This window comes from Semicossyphus pulcher, unplaced genomic scaffold (assembly GCF_022749685.1).
Source record: "Semicossyphus pulcher isolate SPU_LCO1_2020_fin unplaced genomic scaffold, fSemPul1.0.p SCAF_12, whole genome shotgun sequence".
NCBI lineage: Eukaryota > Metazoa > Chordata > Actinopteri > Labriformes > Labridae > Semicossyphus > Semicossyphus pulcher.
In genome coordinates, this window is record NW_027211626.1 from 15,035,939 (window position 1) to 15,054,924 (window position 18,986).

Consider the following 18,986-nt stretch of genomic DNA (forward strand, 5'->3'; position numbering starts at 1 on the left):
AAAGCCTGCAAGGAGTGAATGCATTACTCCTACTAATATAATGTATGTACTAACCCTCCTAGTGGCTACGTAAAAAGAAATAAAAAACAGTTTATTATCCTTTTTTCCTTTTTAAGCCATGATTTAATGTCACAATCTTTAAGTATAACCACATTGTGCTGACTTGAAACAGTCACACACAATTCAGCCGTTAAAAGACATAACAAAGGATGATTTTATCCAACACTGAAGTATCAAACAGCAAGGAATATTGTAATTGCATTTATTCAGCTCATTTACAGTAAATAAGTAGTAAGACCTATAAGGAAATATGTATTTATTGGCTTTCTAGCTGACAGTCAGATAAACACACCCAAAAAGTCAAATAATCACTTTAAAAAGGTATAATCTCGAAGATTTTAATGTAAGTAAATTTGAAATGAAGTCAAACAAAAAGGAAAGCGACCATCAGGGAGGAAAATCAAGAGTACATCAAGAGAGGACCATGGCAAAGGGAGCCATCTGACGTCTGGTTAAACTTGGAAGTGAACTCCTGCAGTTACAGATGATCGCCAGCGGGTGGCGCTCAAGAGCATGAAACTGAAATCTTCGAGATTATATCTTTAACAAAAGCCACTTTGTAATATTTATTTATGCTGCCAAAACCCTCTCAGGACAGGAAGTCTCATAGTAGATATTTTCTAATGTCATCATGACTACTCGCTGTGCTATATTAGTATAGCGTCAAAGGGCCAAATAAGGTGTTTATATGATGGTATGTGCAATTTCTCCTTCAACATAAGCCACATGGTAATATGAATTGATACTGCAAAATAACCCTCAAGATTAGTATTATAACAAAATGTCAACCCTAAAAGGAGTCCTTGCTGTGCTACATTAGGTTGTAGCTTAGCATCAAAGGCAAGGGCCACATATGACCTTTATGTGATGAAAGTATCAATGTTTATTATCATTATAAGTTTAGGAGGTTATTAAAGCACTTAGGCTGTGAGGTAGTGAAAGAAGTCTGTCTTGCTTTTTGGTCCTTTTATTGATTCTACCAAGATAGCTCAGTCCCGTCCCAGTTATAGGCCTTTCCAGTCTTTTCGAAAGTCAGTGTATCTATGATGCTCATCAGACAGTTCACAGAGTGCTCGGTACTGAACAGCTTGTCTTTGGGCACGTTCCTGTGATAAGGCCGGGAGAGGTCTGTGTTCACTGTTCCTGGATGTAAAGACACACACACCACCTGGAAAAATCAGAAACAAGTCCATCAGTTCTCTGTAAGACAAACCCTTGTGTTTATATTCATGTGTAACGATATTTTCGATCCATTTCGGAACATGTCTTCCCTGCTAGAGAAGAGATAGAGGCTAACAAATGTGGCAACTATTGTGTCATTTGTTTAGACGTATTTCGAGTATTAAAAATCTTACTATAAGAAGAATCAAGCTTACCTTGGGTCGACTGCGGCCCAGCTCTATAGACAGATTTCTGGTAGCCATGTTGAGTGCTGCTTTAGACATTCTGTAGCTGTACCAACCACCAAGACCTGAGAGGAGGGAGGAAACCATAGAGAAACCACAGTATCATAAATACATTCCCACAGATGTTTGTATATTGTCATTAACATTACCCACCGTTGTCGCCAATGGATCCCACTTTGGCGGTGATGTTGACGATGACGCCGCTGTGCTGCTTCCCTTTCTCTGCGGGCTGCTGACCGAAACCACCTCCGCCCTTCTGGAGGAGGGGGGTGAAATACTTGGCCATGACCAGGGGGCCCACTGTGTTGGTCGTCAATGTGGAAATGATGCCCTGAAAGGAAAAAATAAGTCAATCAACTGAGATCAATGGTTGAATCATTCAGATAAATGGAGGAGTATTTAGTGGAGATAAAAGAATAAATTGATGTAGGTGATAAGTGACCATATTCTTATTTCTATGAAAGTTGGGATGATGATGAATAACTATATCAATGAACATCAATAAAATAATGTGACAAACTTAATTAAAAACTAAGTAAGTCATGTAATTGAAACACTGCTGCTTTCTGCTGCCCTTTGTGGTTAAGGCCTGAAACAGTCAACTGAAAAGTTAAGATCACATTACAGTGATTATGGCAGTAGATTGCATTTATGCCGAATTTTGAAGCAGATCCTAAATTATTTAGTCGCGTCTATTTAATGTGACAGTAATTGTCAACGGTGTTTTGAACGTTAAGCCCCCTGACACTACACTGATCCGTCCGAAGTCCAAGGACATTTTCGAAATCAAAAGCATGGGTGTTGAGTCGTTACAAAATCCTGACAGCATCGGCAGAATCACGTGACAAAATAAACAAAATGTTGCGCGCTTATAAGAAAATTTTGCAGACATATCAACAGGCAGAATCATAACTTAGTTTCTACTTTCCATGCTGACAGAAGCGCTCAGACTGTCATAACACCATGCTTCACCTGAGCAGAAACATCCCTCAGACTGGTTTCTCCTTTTCCAGAGGGATGAAGCATCGCCGAGCAGTTGACGATCAGATCCAGCCGACCGAAGCTCTCCTTAACCCGGTCTGCAGCCCCGCGGATGTCCTCCTCCCGGGTCACGTCCAGCCGGAGGACCGTCAGCCTGCCCGCGTGTTGGCCAGCTAGGCCCCGCAGCTCGGCCGCTCCGTCCGGGTTTCGGCATGTCGCTATAACGGCAGCTGGGCTTTGGGTTTTCAAGATATGTTTGCAAAATTCAAGCCCAAGTCCTCTGCTGGCCCCTTGAATGAGCGCGATGGGGGCAGCCATGACAGCTATTACCATTACACTGTGGATGAATGGAGACAGAAGTAGTGTTTGCTGCCTTCGGGTCCCTCCGAAACGTCGTAATTTGGCATTGTTTGAGAAAGATAAGAAATTATTTTGTCGAAAAGTTTCTTTTAGAGGGCCTGTAAGATACTTTTAGCATGTTTGCCTATAACGGCGCTAATTTGTATTTTGAAATCACAGTTGTAACATTTTAGGAAAGTCAAAATATAAAGCTAACGTCGAGAGCCTGAAGGCAGCACGTTTCACAACAAGCAAAACGCCCTCTGTAGGTCATTAGGAAGGTACTTACACAACCCTGTTTATCTACGTTTCAACTTTGGTCCTTTAGTCGAGTATAATATTTTATACATAACAGTTAGCAAATAAGACAAAATAATTCGGCTTTCGTTTGAGCTACTTCTTAGATTTCCACAAACCTTTAATAACCAATTAGCAAGGGCTACTTTAGCAGAGAGATTTTTTTAATAAACTCCAGTCCGGTAGGGGGCGGTAACTTGATGTCAACCAAGTTACTTACCGCTAATATATTCGAAAAGGAAGTAAGTAACTGGAGTTATGTTGAATTAAAGCAATATTGATTGAATTGACGCCAGATATAAGAATAATATAAACAAATATTCTGTGACATATTTTTTTCTACGAATAATAAGTACAAAAAATTCAATAAAATAGATCATTATAGACGATACATTCAATCTAGTCGAGCCCAAATTTGGAACGGAACCCGGTTGCCAAGCGACCAGAGGAAGTATAGCGTCTGCTAGCTTGCTAGGTGATCTGCTAACACATGGATTGTACCTTATAAATCAGAACAAAAATGCCACCAAAAAGGAAAGGACCTCTGCAACTTGTCCAGAGAGAAGTGGACGAAATCCAAAAACAGGTTTGATGCAGAATGGCTTTTGTTTGTGTGTTTTTTGCACTGATGTATAAAATTGGAGTTGAATGTTTAGTAAGTAGCCGAACAGACTGATTATTACAACAGTCACATAAACTAGAGTCCTTCCGAGTTAAGTGACCCTAAGGCTTGAACTATAGCTGCTCCGTTTGAGGAGGGAACGTCCGGTCGTAATTAACGTAAAAGACCATAGCAACGCAAAGGACCATAGGAGATGTGCCTTGTGCTAGCATGGCTGGAGAAGCTCATATCCCTGTCTGTATTTGTTGCCCACAAACATTTCCATAAAATATATGTGTTAAACAAAAGTGTATCGTTCAAGGTCGAGAATATACATTGTAAATTTACACACAATTCAACAATGACTGCACAGTGGTGTCAACAATACGGTATTCACTCCAATTAATCTAGTTGTTCTTCTAATCCAGGTTGACAGTTTGGTAAAGGATGTGCAGAGTCATGATGGATCCACTGAAGAGGCATTTCGGAGGTAAACAGCTCTGACAGAGCCTCAGCACTGCTTCCTCTCAATGTTATTCCAGTACAGACTAGGACCCTCATTCGGACTAACCCTGTAAATACTAAAGGGACATGACTTTACTCTGCTTTTATTCCATTTCCTTATTTAATCTCATGAGGATTTAGTTCATTTTGATCTTCTTTTTCAAGTAATGCTTAAAGGTTGGATTTTATTAGTAATGGCAAATTCCAAACAGGTGTCAGGAAGTGCAGATATCGGCAGAGAAAACACAAAGGACACTGAAGAATCTAACCAAGGTTGGTGCTGTAGAATCAGCAAACTTGGGAAATTATTGTTTATAGATTCTTAAACTTGCAAAATTGGCATAATAATTTTTTCCCTTGCCTTTCAAGGCTGATGAGCTGGCTCCAGTGGGGAACTATGATCAGAGGAAGCAGGAGGAGGAGAGACGACTGCATAACCTCTTGGAGCGAATAAACACGCTCTCCCTGGAGCTTTCACCACCAGGACCCAGTACTGCAGCAGGGTCAGTGACCTGTTTGTTCGAAAGAAAAGAAGGGGAGATGATAGGGGTCCTTTTTGATCATTTATCATGTCCATGCTCTCTCTCTCTTTTTTGCTGCCGTGGCTCTAACATTCACATGTTTTGATCCACAGAGATGTTTCAAAGGAAGATAGTGAGGATTCTGATGACGATGGCGAAGACAGTAACGATGATGATGATGATGTTGATGACGATGATGAAGATGAGAATGGAGCATTAAAACCGCCTTCTCGGTCAGAACCTCACCTCTACACAGTCCTCAGTGATTTCAAAGGAGAACAGGAAGGAGATCTGTCAGTTCAGGTAAAGTACTTCCTGTTTCAGATGCTAAAGCACAGTCATGCTACATGCTTACTATCAAAATAGGTAAAAGGAAATTTGCTGCAATGTCAGTTTAATCTCTTTTATGTTTACATGCAGCGTGTACCTGATTACTGACGTTAAGGAGGAAAAACTTTTTAAGGAGCCAAAACCATTTTTCTTGTTTCCTTGCTACTAAAATGTTATCTTGTATCTATGGCAAATAAACCTTTTCAAAACATCTTTACTAGAAAGAGTAACTGCTTAAATTGTGTAGAGATGACTTCAAAAAGACAGTGCTTATAAACTAAACAGTGAGAAGATTGCTTTAGTTTTTTCCTTTTATATGACTTGCATCTAAAAAACAGCCCTTTATTATCAGCAGATGGTGCTCTTGCCCTGTAAATCACGTGTCCAATGCCTTGCAGGTATCACAAGAGTGTTTTAGTAACTCTTACATAATGTGAAACTACATGACTTGTTTGTTGTTGTCATTATGTTTCCAGACAGGGGAGTTGTTGATGATTGTAAGGAGGACAGCAGATGGATGGTGGCTGGCTCAGGACACTAAAGGCAACAGGGGAGTGGTTCCTAAAACCTACCTGAAGGTAAACCTGCTTAAACATATGCATGGCAGTCAGGTGTCTAACAGTTTGACTTTTACTGTTCATTTAAAGACCAGCTCCAGTCATGTTTTAAGACATAAAATGCTCGGCTTGAAATAATAAATTGTGTTTTGATTTTTGTTTGCAAAATATGTTTAATGACCTTTTAAAAATTCTCCCAAAGCATCTCCTCCTGTCCCCGCCCACTATGCACTTTTCCAACCGCCCCCTCTGTCGTGAAAACATAACGCGTCTCTGCCATCGTTTAGTGGCAACTTGTTGAAACTTAGCTAGCTTGAAATTTAGTCATTAGTAGTAGTAACGTTAACGTTAGTATGCAGTAGTGAGTTTGCAAAAATTACGATGACTGTTACAGCTGGCTCGCCATCGCTTAAGTGGTTACCATAGGTTAAACATAATGATATGCATAGCGTCACGGGTCCATTAACGGGATTGGCTCCTTAGGTTAGTGACGTCTCAAATCTGCCAATCTGAAAATGTGTTGTTCAGCCTGTCCTTGGTACACTGCAGTTTAAAAGCAGACAGGCCCAGCCATGGAGATGACTGCTGATGTTGTCCCTGATATGTCTTGTAGCACATGAAAAACTCCACATAGAGATGTTTACGAGGTTAAACACTCACTTTTCAGATTGGCTCTGGTGTTGATAATGATGATGATGACGATGAATCTGATGAGGAGGAGTCAGAGGAGGAGGATAGTGAAGAACTGACTGATGACAGAGACAAACAGAGGTGCATTTTAACCTTCTTGATTAATGACTAACAATCATAAATAATAATAATAATTATTAATTGAATGTGATTTCTTTTTAACTCTCCAACAGCGGTGCACATTCTAACTGGGGTCCTGTCAAAAAGGCTTTAACTGAGGTAAAAGTCTACAAACTATGCAACAGCTGCTACTTAAACTGATGCTACAGTTAATTTAACTTCCAACACATAATAACTGCATAATTGTGAGTTATGTATCCTGCACAATTTGTTCATAATAAACATGTGTTTATATGTATTTGTGTTTGTGACAGATTGATGCAACAGATGTGCTCTCTGCCATGGGGGCGATACCTTCAGGATTCAGACCATCAACCCTCAATAAACTGCTGATGGAGGAAGGTTGTTACATGCTCTCTGTCAAGCACACAAACACTATCAAATTGAAACACACATTCAATTTCAATAATGTTTGCCAGCAGTAACCATGTGTCTCTTTTTCTAGGTGACACATTCAGAGGAAGTCACTGTATCCAGCCTAAGCTCAGCCAATCACAGCTCTCCTTCAGCGACCTCTTCCTGGACCCAGACACGGGCAGGGTGAGACAGTCCCAGTGTGTGCGTATGTCAGTGTATCTCTGAGGAGCAAAGAGGATGTTTTCAGCATCCAGTCATGGAGTGCTTTGTTTACACTCATCAGCCTCCCGTTCTGTCTCACAGGTTCGAGCTCGGCAGGTCAGGACTTGTGTTTGTTTCTCTCTGTGGAGCTGCAGGATGATTCCCACTCCTGGGGTCGGAGTTCAGGTCCTCAGCAGACACATCCGCCTCTGTGCCTTTGATGGAACTCAGGTGGGATATTTCTGTCATATATAGCTTGGAAAAATGTTGTACTCTCATACCCTAGCACAAAGGTCATACATCTTGAACCATCTATCACTCCCTTTTGGTTTAGTTAGCATATTCAACTGTCACATAAAATATCTTATACAGCTCTTATTTAATTTTGACACAGCTAAAATAATTATTTCTTACTTTTTTCCCTTGTTTTATCCCATTTTTTAAATGAGCTGCACTTGTGTTTCAGGTGTTGAGTAACATCCACACTGTGAGGGCGACATACAACTCCAAGAGCCCCAAGACCTGGACTTTCTCTCCAAGGGTATGCTCACAGCAGTATAAACATGCGATATAACACTTTTGTTGTTTTACCTTATTGTCATTTCAGGTGATGTAAGATGAGCTAAAACCACTTGTTGCTCTCATTAAGGCGGTTTAATTAAAAATTAGCCCCTAATACAGCCCATAATAAAATCATACTGAATCTTGTGCTTAAGGCTGACCTGTAATCTGTCTGCTCCAGGTGACAGGTATACTTCCCACCCTCCTGGATGGAGACTGTTTCCTGCGCTGCAACTCTGCATCTCCTGACCTCGGTATCCTCTTTGAACTGGGAGTCACCTTCATACGGAATGTAAGGAGTAGCACACAGTCAATGCAAGTGAGACAAACAGGAAGTGGAGAACCACTACTGGTACACTTGTCTTTGTTGTCATGCAAGGAAACAGAAGCAGGATTACTACGTCTGCAACTAGACAATTACTAAAAAGCAGAGACCCTTAAGGAAGCAGCCTTGTCTGATAAACTGTGTGTGTTTTAGTCAACAGGTGAGAGAGGAGACCTGAGCTGCGGCTGGGCTTTCCTCAAACTGACCGATGACTCTGGAAATCCTCTCCCCAACAGGTACACACACAAACGCAGACATGTAATAATACCAGCTCATACAGTACACACAGTATCTATCCAGGCGTCCAGTTTGAAAGAATTAACTGATAGCTGCAAAAATCTAACTTTCCACACCTACTTACTGTGTGAGCAGTGTGTATAAAATACTGGTGAACGTGAATCATTTTGCACTTTATACTTTTAAATGTAAGTTAATCTGTGTGTAGGACCTACGACCTGCCAGTGAACGGTGGCACTCCCTATGAGAAGGACGTGGCGGTGGAAGCAACACTCATTCGAGGATGTAAGAAGCTCAACACTATTTTTATTTGTTTGAATAATCACTAAATTTGAAACTTGCTAAACCTGCTCGCTACATCTGAACATTTTGGATTGTTGGGGTTTTAACAAATGTTGTAAAAATCAAGTCTCCTCTCCTCTTAGCTCCTGCCGGTGTTTTCCAGCAGATGCTCCACGCCAGGCGGCAGCCCAAACTCATCGTCAAGTTAAAATCGGTGAATAACCGGACCAGAACGCAGCTCAGGTGGGAAGATCAGCGGGAAATTAATACTATAGAGCCTGAACACATGCAGTGGATTCTGTGATCTAATTCAGAAACATTAATGCCATATGCGCGTGTGTATATGTATTACGCTGTGTAATTACGAGTGTGTTTCCCTTTTCAGTCTCCTTCAGGACACTCTGCTGCACAGTCTGAGCTGCGTCCACCTGCTGGCGCTGCACAGGCAGCTGCTGGCTGATGCACTACTGTTGGACAGGCCGACCATGCAGAATGCAGGTAAAGCACACCTTCAGTGCAGATATTCCTGGTTCCTAGAAAGAAGCCTTTTCAAAATAAAACGTCTCTCTGTTTCAGATCCGATATGCAGTCCTATACTTGCTACCTTCCCTAAGCTGTTAGACCAACCGGACCTGCTGGATGCTCTCAGGGTCAGTCACCATGGTCAAACTTACTCCTGCCTTTCATGAGGGATAACAGAGTAAATCCCCAATTCATCCCACAGTAGTTTAAATAAATGTATTTGCTGTCTGTTTTAGAGTGCATGGCTGGGTGTGGAGACCAACATGAGCAGAGCACAGAAGGTCAGTGTGTGTGCATGTGTGTATGTGTGTGTTGTAATACCAGTGTACACCTGTAGAGGGTGTTGAGAGTATAAGTAACCTGGTGGTTTCTCTCTGCCAGCACATAAAATGTGTTTAAGTGTTATAGTCAGAAGATCTGAGTGTAACCTTTCATCCCTCTGTCTATGCAGAGAGACTTGTCCTTTTTAAAACAGGAGTTCACTAAAATCTACATGACATCCATCCATTTCCTCCTCCACTCGCCCTCCCTGCCCTGCTATCGCTGGGCGGACCCACCCTCAGAGGAGCAGCGGGCCAGAGTCATCTTCTCCACCCTGGAGGCTCTCAAACACAGCCAGCAAACCCCCGGCCAATCAGGAGGCCCAGAGCTCTTTTCTGAGCCCACACATCAACATCTGGCCTTTGATGTCACAGAGTTGACCTTTGACCTCCTCAGTGTGGTGCGGTGACATCAGTTCCCATGAAGGGAAGGTACAAATTGTAGTTAAGAATTTTTTTTATGAAAGAAAATTAAAAAAATGTTTTCCAGACGTTTTCGTTTGGTTAATACAGAAGAATAAAACTTATAAGTGCTTCATTTTGGAACATTTTTTACTTAAAATGTTTAGGATTAGGCTCTTATTGTCTGATATTTTTGTAACTGTATTTCATTCAGACTGCAACTAAAGGTTATTTCACTAATCTGCCTATTCATTTCACAATAAATCAATTAATCAATTCAATAGTTTAGTCAGCAAAAATGCAAATGTAAATAAATAGTTAAAATGCTTTAAAAAATTTCCAAGATCCAAAGTGACATTTTCAATTTGCTTCTTTTGTCCCACAAAGTTTCCTAAAGCCAAAATCTTAATGTTCTATCATATATAGGCAACAAAATCTTACATTTAAGTAGCTGAAACTACCAACATTGTTGCTTTAAAATGACTGAACCACCAATACACCATGGACAATGGTCAATCACAGGGCTGACACATAGACACAGACAACCATTCACGCTCACATTCACACCTACGGGCAGTTTAGAGTCACCAGTGAGCCTAACGAGCATGTCTTTGGACTGTGGGAGGAAACTGGAGTACTGGAGGCTTCAGCGCTAGCCACTGCACCACCATGCAGCACTTAATAAATCCAATAAAAACAAAAACAATCTTAATCTATTTCTCAGGACTTTTCCAGCCTGCCTGTGACTCACTGTTGCCAAATAAGGAAGTAAATCTTTCAACAAATACAGTCACGTTCACCGGTATGAAGAACACATCACCCCGTGTAGCATTGTGGCTTATTGATGTCATTTTTGGGCATAATGGAGCTCAGTGGCACAGAGGAATACATTATATAGGGATATACAGATAAAACTTGTTAGTAGGATTAATTCACTGTTGGTTTTGGTCTTATATTGACTGAACCTTTTAATTTACCATGATTTATAACTGTATTGGTGAAACTATATGTCCTACAAAATCAAACCACATCACGGTCTCATTTTTGATAAATGCTAGCACAATGCTAACACATACAGGACATACAGTCCTTGCACAAACACACCTTTGTATTCCTAGACTCTGATTATGGCAAATAAGCCAAATGTTATTGCCTGAATAGTTGTGAAATAAAAGGCAGAGAACATGTGAACAATGCAAACATTATGATTAGAGCTCCCTGTTAAACGAAACCACGAGTTCACCCCGCTCCTCTTAAAGTAAACACTGAAACAGGTTACTGTAATAAGGGAGTATCACTTTGTACTGAAACAAATGTCTGTGATCACAGACCTAACTTTATACATTATATTAGCATGTTTTCAAAGTGCTATTTATTGCCATTTTTTATATCTTTTAATAAATATTCTATTAAAATAACTTTGTGATAGACTTGTTTTATCGCCATCATCTGACTGGTCACTGTGCTGCTCCATTCATCTCCACCCACTAGTTCAACATTTGTCATGTCTTTGTGTGTGTGTGTGTGTAGTGTAGAGTTACAGAGCATAAGAGCTGTGTTCAGTTAATAATTAGCCTGCTGTCGTCTTTTTATAGCCGGGTATAAAAGAAGGAGAGCAGTGAGAGGTTGGATCAGTCTGGGCGCAGACAGGCTCCGATTATCCTTCAGTTGTGGTTTCACATCGATTGTAACATCTATTATTAGGGTAAACAATGATTCAACATTTGTCATATGCTGTACTTTGTACCTGTTAGCATTACATTCATACAATTACAATATGCCAAAATATTTCAAAGGCATGTCGGTAACTTAACCCTTCATAAATCTTGGGTCATGATGACTCAGATTTGTGTTAAAATGTTAAGTCTTTTTTTTGCTTAACTTAAATGAGCACTGTGTTAGAGTTTGGGAGATCTTTTAGCAGCAATGTAACACTGATGTTCATAAGTATGTTTTCAAAAGTATAAATTGTTATGTTTTTGTTACCTCAGAATAAGCCCTTATTACTTTAACAGAGGGACTCGGTCCTCTTCTTGTTGCACTAACATCGTTCTACAATAGCTCGCGATGGACAAACCAAACGCTAGCTCTAGAGAGGGCCTCTCAACGTAGTTGCCCCAACACCGTTAACACTGGTCCTTTAAGAATTATAAAAAAGCCCCTGCATTTTAAAAATGTATCAATTGTGATATAAATATGGCAAAAAGAAATTGCTTGAAAGTCCCCATCCGCACCCCCACAACACACTACAAAATGAAAATGAAAGTTTTACAACAGCTTCAAGCTTTTGCCCTTCATTTTTTATTTTTAAATTTAACAATAAATATAATATAAATATAAATATATGATTTTTAGTTTTTTTTTTTTTTTTTTTAAGACCCCCTCTAGTGAAAATCAAGTGTTTAACCTTGTAAACATCTCCATGTGGTGTTCTTATTATTTAAAGCAGAGCCTTTTATATGTCTTAAATTATCACCTGGAATACTAGCTGTTTCCAGTTTGTTTGCTATGCTAAGCTAACCATCTGCTTGCGTTAGCTTCAAATTTATAAAATATGAGAGTGTTGTTCTTCTCATCTAACTCCGGTCAAAAAAACTAATACTTGTGTTTCCCAAAAAACCATGATCCCATGATAAAGCGGAACTCTGGAATACACTGGAAACCACTAACACCATTCATTTTCTAACATGCCTAAACACTTCAACATTACGAGCTAAAGCTTCTTACCCTAACCATAAAATAACCCACAATTTAACCCCCAACTTGACCTCTCGACATCAAACAGCCTCTTACTCCACTAACCAAACCGTCCTCCATAGCTAACAACTCGTCCTGCTATTTGTGCAAAAGCACTACCACACAAACACACAGAGCCTCTCATTGGTGAATAATAAAGCATTTCCTGTATTTCCACATTCCAGCGCTGTCCCCAGGATGATTGTGCCCGTGGTGACCAGAGAGCGTTGTTTAGTGTTGACAAAATCTTGGTAACCATCAGGGCAACGTAATGTCTAAGAGCAGCAATAAACAAAGCAACTCAGACAAGACAGAAGTTGCCTGTTGAATTGTCCACTGTTGTTGCTTTACTCACAAAGAGGCATCATGAGGTGGGATGGATTTGTTTGCTGCCTATTGATTAAACCACTGTCGACCTTTTTCTACTTCTTCTTTGGTCTCGTTGCTTGTCTGGTACAAACCTGTTGTGTGTTAGAGCATCCCACCTAACAGGTCATTTAGTTTGAAGACCCAATTTACATCCAGCAGTCCTTTTTTTTTGATAGGAAAGTGAAGAGAGACAGGAAATATATGTATGAAAGAGTAGGGGTAGACGTGCACTAAAGGTCCACGAGTAGGAGTTGAATCGCGGCTGAGGCATCGAGGACTCAATTTTATTGTCATTTTGCGGTGCAACGCTTGTACAGAGCAGAATGAAAAAGTGTTCCCTGGGGAATCTCTTATTACACTGATATATTAAAAACAACAACAACAAAAAACACAATACAGTCCCTGTCTCTAAACAGTAAAAGGTGCTTGTTAAAACAAGTTAAAGTAACAAGTGCATGGCGTTAGAAGTGTCCAATACAGGTATTTAGTGCAAAGTAACCACAATAGAATCAGGTGGAGTGACAGTTTAGCAGCCTCACAGCCTGTGGGAGGAAGCTGTCTATCTCTCACTTGATGTCAGAAGATCAAGGAGTGTGTGGAGGGGCTGTAGTGGGTCTCTTCCAGTGTTCAGTGCCCTTTTCAGGCAACGGCTCTGGAACAGTTCTTGGACAGAATAATAACTCTCATGTGACTACAACATTCATTAGCATTGTAATGACCCACAGAGGCGAGCGTCTTCAAGATCTTCAACCAAGTCCACTTGCCTTTTGGATTAAACTTAGAATTAAATAAGGGCTTATTTTCCTGTATATGCACTACTGACGATACAACAATACAACATATGCAATAAAAACAACCTACAGTGTGCAATGAAAACTATCATATGCAATAAAAACAGACAACTTTAACATTAACCCGCTATATACATACAGCATCACCAGGCTTAACTATGCAGGTGAACACAGCACAGACACTTACAGGCAAACTGAAAGAAGACCCATCTGTAAATCACTGGGGGAATGATACTCAACCACAGACAGAAGACCTCATTGTAAATGTGACAGCTATTATCACCTGGAAACGCTGAGACGTTCTCACCCAGTTCGTTTTGTGCCCGAGGGGACCATTGTGTCTGAGGAGGAGGAGGAAGAAGAGGAGGAGGAGGAGGAGGGGGGGGGAGCAGAGCAGGTCAGTACCAGTCGAGCAGGAACGTGGGAGTTTCCAGGGAGCTGTCAGAGGCTGAAGATGGAAAGATGATCCAGGAAGGCAAGAGGTTTTTTTTTTTTTTTTCTTGTTTGAAGAAGTAAACATTCATCCATCACAAGATTTGGGAAGAGAAACGTTCTTTGATAAAGTGATTCCTGAAAATGTTATGTTAATAAAACCTTTGAATTTAAATTAAATAACCACATGATGTTCATGGGATTCACTAGAGTCAGCACTGGCGGCACGTGTACAAACCATCTTAAAGCCATAGGCCTTATCATCAGAGTTTCAGAGATAATTATCATCTGCACTGTAAAAGATCAGCGCAGTGGCAGTCATGGGAGAGACCATTGTGGTGTGACCTTATGTTTTTGTGGAAATCTTTTTTCTGACCCAGACCCACTAATCTTTTAAAATACTATAATGTAGTTCTTAACTCTAACCCAAAGTAAGTTTTATTGTGGTATTGCCTACCGTGTCTAATTAGGGCTCATTTCTAAGTGATAAAATATTATAAATATTAATTCTATAGACTGTATAAAAAAGATGGACGACATGACAGCTCCCTAAAAGTGAAGCCAAAACATTTTGAGCGCCCCCTGCTGACTTGCTGCAGTGTAGGTCATAAAGCCTGCCTCCTCCATGTTAACAGATGGGACATGAGTCGGACTATAAAACCAAAATACACACCAAATACATGTTTCTCAAACATGGTTTCTGTCATTATAGTTAGTTCTTATCATGCTGATTTACGTCCAAGTGTTCATTTTTCTGACAAGTTTAGTTTTAATTAGTTATTTAATACTGTAAAAAGGATGAATAACAAATAAGACTCCAGCAGCCGATCTGTTCCGGATTAGCAGAGTAGAGGAGGAACAGCGAGAGGAGACGTAACTAAAACAATCACTGAGAACTTTGTAGTTCCGATATCTCTGAACGTTAACCTCAGGCCAACACAAGAAGCTGTTCTGCTGATAAACACGCAGCGTGCGGCATCTTTGCTGTTTCTTTCGGTAAGTTAAGTGTGCGTTTTGGTTAGTGGAAGTGGCTACAGTGGCTCCACCTGTCGATCTCTACTGCGCAACTCCAAGTGACGTCACCATCGCATGAGCGCCTATCACAGGGCTATTTTTGCTTTTATGACTTTATTGTAATGGGGAGGACAGTGGATAGTGTCGGAAACAGGGGAGGAGAGTTTGGAGGATGGCACGCAGCAGGGAGCCAAGGGTGTGAGTCGAACCCTATGTTCACCAGCTTGTCATTAACTTTTTACACCTGTCATTGGTAATGGGGTTGAATAAGAGCAAAATAAACGGATGGGGGCAATAAAACAAAAAACACTCTGTAGGGCTGAGGGGAACTGAAGAGTTGTGATTATACTCTGAGGGTTTACAATCAATAGCCACTCTATCTGTTAAGAATGCACTCTCTATTAATGTCCATTTGCCCAATAAGTAAGTTAACAACAGCAAAGAATATTTTTCAGATATGTTACATTTGTGTTTGTCATCCTCTCTTAGAGGTCAAAAGGTCAGGTTCAGCTACAGAGCAGATCCCCTGGAGCCAGCTGGAATTCAGCATAACAGATACTTTCAAACAAAAGGTCGTGAACCTGTTTCCTTCAGGTGAAGTGCAGCTGTGACCTGCTCGCCTCCAGGTCTAACAGGGTGGTGAAAAAGTCCTGAAACATTTGATATTTTTTCTTCATATGTTTGGTATTAAGATGTGTGGTTCACTCATTCAGGATACAAAACATGATGCATTCTTCGTCATTGTCTGTGTACGTGAGTTACAGTGTGTAACTACACCTGACACTGACAAATAGCCATTGTATTTTGACAGAGCTGGCAGGGGTTCCCATGGAAGTATTTGTGTGTGTGTATGTGGAGGGTCATGTGTAACCAGATCCATGGTGGAAGAGCTAGTCCAAGGCGTGTCTCTCTTGATGCCGGCCAAACACAACTTGTTGGCTGCCTGGCGAGTGTGACCGTGTTTCTGTGTGTGTTGTCTGGTGGTTAAGTAAGAAAGTTTTATATAACCTACTACTGAATTTCAGCCGGACAAGTTAGCAACTATCTGGCATAAACACACCTCCAAATGATTAGTAATGTTAATCTATGGCTGCTCAATGTTCATATAAACTGCTGTTTAATAACTTAAATTGTATGTATACATTTTATTGGCTCTTTGGGGGCAGCAACAAGTTGTAAACACAACTTTCGTAATATGTCACCAGATGTTTTCAGTGCACCTTTAACCACATTGTATTTCACATTTAAATATTCAAATGATATAATTGTGTTAAATGTAGGCAATAAGCTCAAGTCAGGATATATGACATCTGCTGTAGTTAATGAAACTTCCTTGGTATTTGTTGTCTTTAGAACTCGTAAAACAAGCTATCAATTTGTGAAGATAATTGGAGACATGTGAATACTTTGTCATGAGACCAAACCACATCAAAAAGCCCTTGGGTGTATATATGGGGTGGGATCGATGAACTCGGGAGGAGTTGCCTGCTCGGTTTTCCCTCCAAATAAAATAGAACAACAATTACCGCCTTACGGTTGTAGGCCTCTGCAACTAGTATGGATGTATTTTAAATTAACCCATGTGTCTCAGTGGATGGGGAATATACAGTGTTTGTATGCTGAAAATATCTGAAAGAATATATTAACCTAAACATAGGTCAACATTACACAGAAGAGGTCACACCACATTCATTTAAAATCATCAGAAGATGTCATGCCATTGGAAGGATAGAAATAGAAAGATACACCAGATGTAATAAATTCCATCCAGATGTTGCTGGAATATTTGATTATAATAATGGTATGCATTTAAGGATACAGTGACTTTGACCTTTGAACTATTGGGTGAAATATGTTATTACTTCATCTCTTTATCCTATTTGGCATTAGTATTAAATTGTGTCACAATAATTGTATGACTTCTTAGGTTATGGCCAAAATCGGTCTTTTGGAGGTCACAGTAAACTTGACATTTGATCTTTAACTGCTAAAATCAGATGAGTGATTTCATCAGGATGTTTGTGCCAAAGTTTGGAAAAATTCCCCACAGGTTGTTCCCGAGATATAGTGTTTACCGCAATGGGATGGAAGGACGTGTGTACGAAAAACCCGAACATAAAGCCAGCCTCCACAGCTGATGCTGAGTCATATTACAATGACTCTGCCCCTGAACTAACTTCTTTGACTCCAAACAAACCTCTGTTGCAACTGCCATAGGAAAAGCATGTTTTGCTTCCTGCTTTTGTTCCCGAGGGTTTTATGAGCAAATGTAATAGCTTTAATGAATTTGAAGTTCTGGAAGTCTCTTTGCACTCATTTCAGGTCAAATCCATTAAGACTTATTGGTGTCACTGACCTTTAGCTTTGAAGTGTGTTTGGAGACCCTCCTCTGTTGCTGCAGTGACCTTAAGAGAGGCTAACAGATTAGCAGGTTGACTCAGGGTGTGTCAGCATCTCCACAACAAAGAAGTTTCCGCCCCCAATTCGGACAACATAAATGCTACTCTTACAGAATGACTAACTGAACAATATTAAAAGCCTGTTTAAAAGGCTAATTAGTTAAGTGCGCCATTAGCACAAATCACATTTTACATTTTGTGAGAAACCAGCCCTCATTTCAAGGATGTTAAAATTACGTGCAACTAGATCCAACGCTTACATAATTCTAAGTTATTTGTAATTTTTGACTTTTTTATTCTAAAACCTAAATAAGAAATAAGTGCGGTAGACCCTGAACCTCTAATTGTTAACTTACAAAAAAGACCTAATTTATTCTAACTGTTCATACAGTATAAGCTGCAGTGGTTCTGTGTTGAGCTGGATTATGAAAACCTTTCTCTCCAGTTTGAAGCACTGTGAATAATCATGGGTTCAGGAATTCCCCAAGAATTTGAATAATGGTATAAGCATGAAAAACAAACATCTAAAGAGATACGTCACAGCACCACCTGCTCTGTCGAACTGAAAAGACTTTGTGATGAGAGTGTAGCAACAGAGATGAAAAACACAGCAGCAGACTGACTTATTGAATTCAGATATAGATAACAAAAATATAGGTTCAGTCATCCTAAACAATGGGGTTTGTATATTGTGACGTATCTTAATCCCTCAGCCTTGGAAACCAACACACTATGTTTTGGCTGTGAGTCGAGTTGAATCACTCGGAGACAGAAGCACAGAACTCACGTAGCCTACTGTGGCTTACAGCTGATTAGCTCTTGACATCATGTCTGACAAACAACGAACAAGATGTCATTTTACTCTTAAAAACAGACATTTAATTACACTTATTTGCTCTAATATGTGAGATGTGAAGACACTGACCAGCACTTTTTAAAGCTAGCTTATAGCCTACATTAAGATACACGATTGCTTTGCACTGCTGCTACATCTATTTTCAGCTAACATCAACACAGTTATCACGTTAGCTGGTGCGGTAAATTGACGAGCTAGCCATTTAACATATCCAGTGTTTTGCTCACATTAACGTTAGCAAGCAAACAAGATGAGGTTAGCCAGCTAGCTTTAACTTCTCTTTGCTGAATGGAAGCAAGTTACGCCAGATCTATTCAGTAAAGTGAGGTTAAAGCTAGCTGAAACTGACATTGCTTGTTTCTTAACGTTAGCTGATAAAGTTATTTGCAAATGGCTAGCATGCAAATTTATCAGCTAGATCTGTCCTGGGAGTCTGAGTGAATTAGCTAGCACTATCCACTCAAGACATGTTAACTAGCTTGAACTTTGTCATTAAGCACGCCAGCATTAGGTAACAGTTCCTCACAAAGGTCCCCCATGAATGTCCTGCAGAATCTAACATATTTTTCTCCGAGCCACACACATTTTCCATTTTAGCTCGACAAAACATTTAATTTGTTATGTGTCGTAGGTGTCAGTTGTTGATGTTAGCTAGTGTCACACACAGTTGGTGCTGTAGCTCAAGCACATTAACGTCACACGTTGTGGCCAAACAAACAAGATAAGGAAGGTGTCACTTTATAAGTTAGGTTACAACCTGTTCGCATTAAAACAAA

General features: G+C 40.2%; 2 protein-coding genes across 2 annotated transcripts; one reads left to right on the forward strand and one right to left on the reverse strand.

Annotated features, from left to right (window-relative positions):
• Nucleotides 1-217: 217 nt before the first annotated feature.
• LOC138588939 (C-signal) lies at nt 218-2,765 on the reverse strand. Its single transcript, XM_069659196.1, has 4 exons — nt 2,439-2,765; nt 1,620-1,797; nt 1,437-1,531; nt 218-1,228 (listed from the first exon to the last, which is right to left on the reverse strand). The coding sequence occupies exons 1-4, from the start codon at nt 2,763-2,765 to the stop codon at nt 1,037-1,039; spliced, it is 792 nt and encodes a 263-aa protein (XP_069515297.1). The 3' UTR covers nt 218-1,036.
• Nucleotides 2,766-3,603: 838 nt separating this feature from the next.
• nphp1 (nephronophthisis 1) lies at nt 3,604-9,621 on the forward strand. Its single transcript, XM_069659014.1, has 20 exons — nt 3,604-3,669; nt 4,113-4,174; nt 4,401-4,461; nt 4,558-4,691; nt 4,823-5,012; nt 5,516-5,617; nt 6,264-6,367; nt 6,460-6,505; nt 6,661-6,748; nt 6,852-6,946; nt 7,067-7,195; nt 7,431-7,505; nt 7,707-7,817; nt 8,004-8,086; nt 8,296-8,372; nt 8,513-8,612; nt 8,755-8,867; nt 8,946-9,019; nt 9,128-9,172; nt 9,343-9,621. Exons 1-20 carry the CDS (start codon nt 3,604-3,606, stop codon nt 9,619-9,621), a joined length of 2,034 nt encoding a protein of 677 aa, XP_069515115.1.
• Nucleotides 9,622-18,986: the final 9,365 nt, after the last annotated feature.

Coding starts and splice junctions, on each gene's coding strand:
- nphp1 (XM_069659014.1), top strand. CDS start 3,604: ATGCCACCAAAAAGGAAAGGACCTCTGCAACTTGTCCAGAGAGAAGTG. Junction 7,818..8,003: donor GAGTCACCTTCATACGGAAT/GTAAGGAGTAGC, acceptor TGTGTGTTTTAG/TCAACAGGTGAGAGAGGAGA. Junction 9,020..9,127: donor ACCTGCTGGATGCTCTCAGG/GTCAGTCACCAT, acceptor TGTCTGTTTTAG/AGTGCATGGCTGGGTGTGGA.
- LOC138588939 (XM_069659196.1), bottom strand. CDS start 2,765: ATGGCTGCCCCCATCGCGCTCATTCAAGGGGCCAGCAGAGGACTTGGG. Junction 1,798..2,438: donor TGAGGGATGTTTCTGCTCAG/GTGAAGCATGGT, acceptor TTTTCCTTTCAG/GGCATCATTTCCACATTGAC. Junction 1,229..1,436: donor TGGGCCGCAGTCGACCCAAG/GTAAGCTTGATT, acceptor TGATTTTTCCAG/GTGGTGTGTGTGTCTTTACA.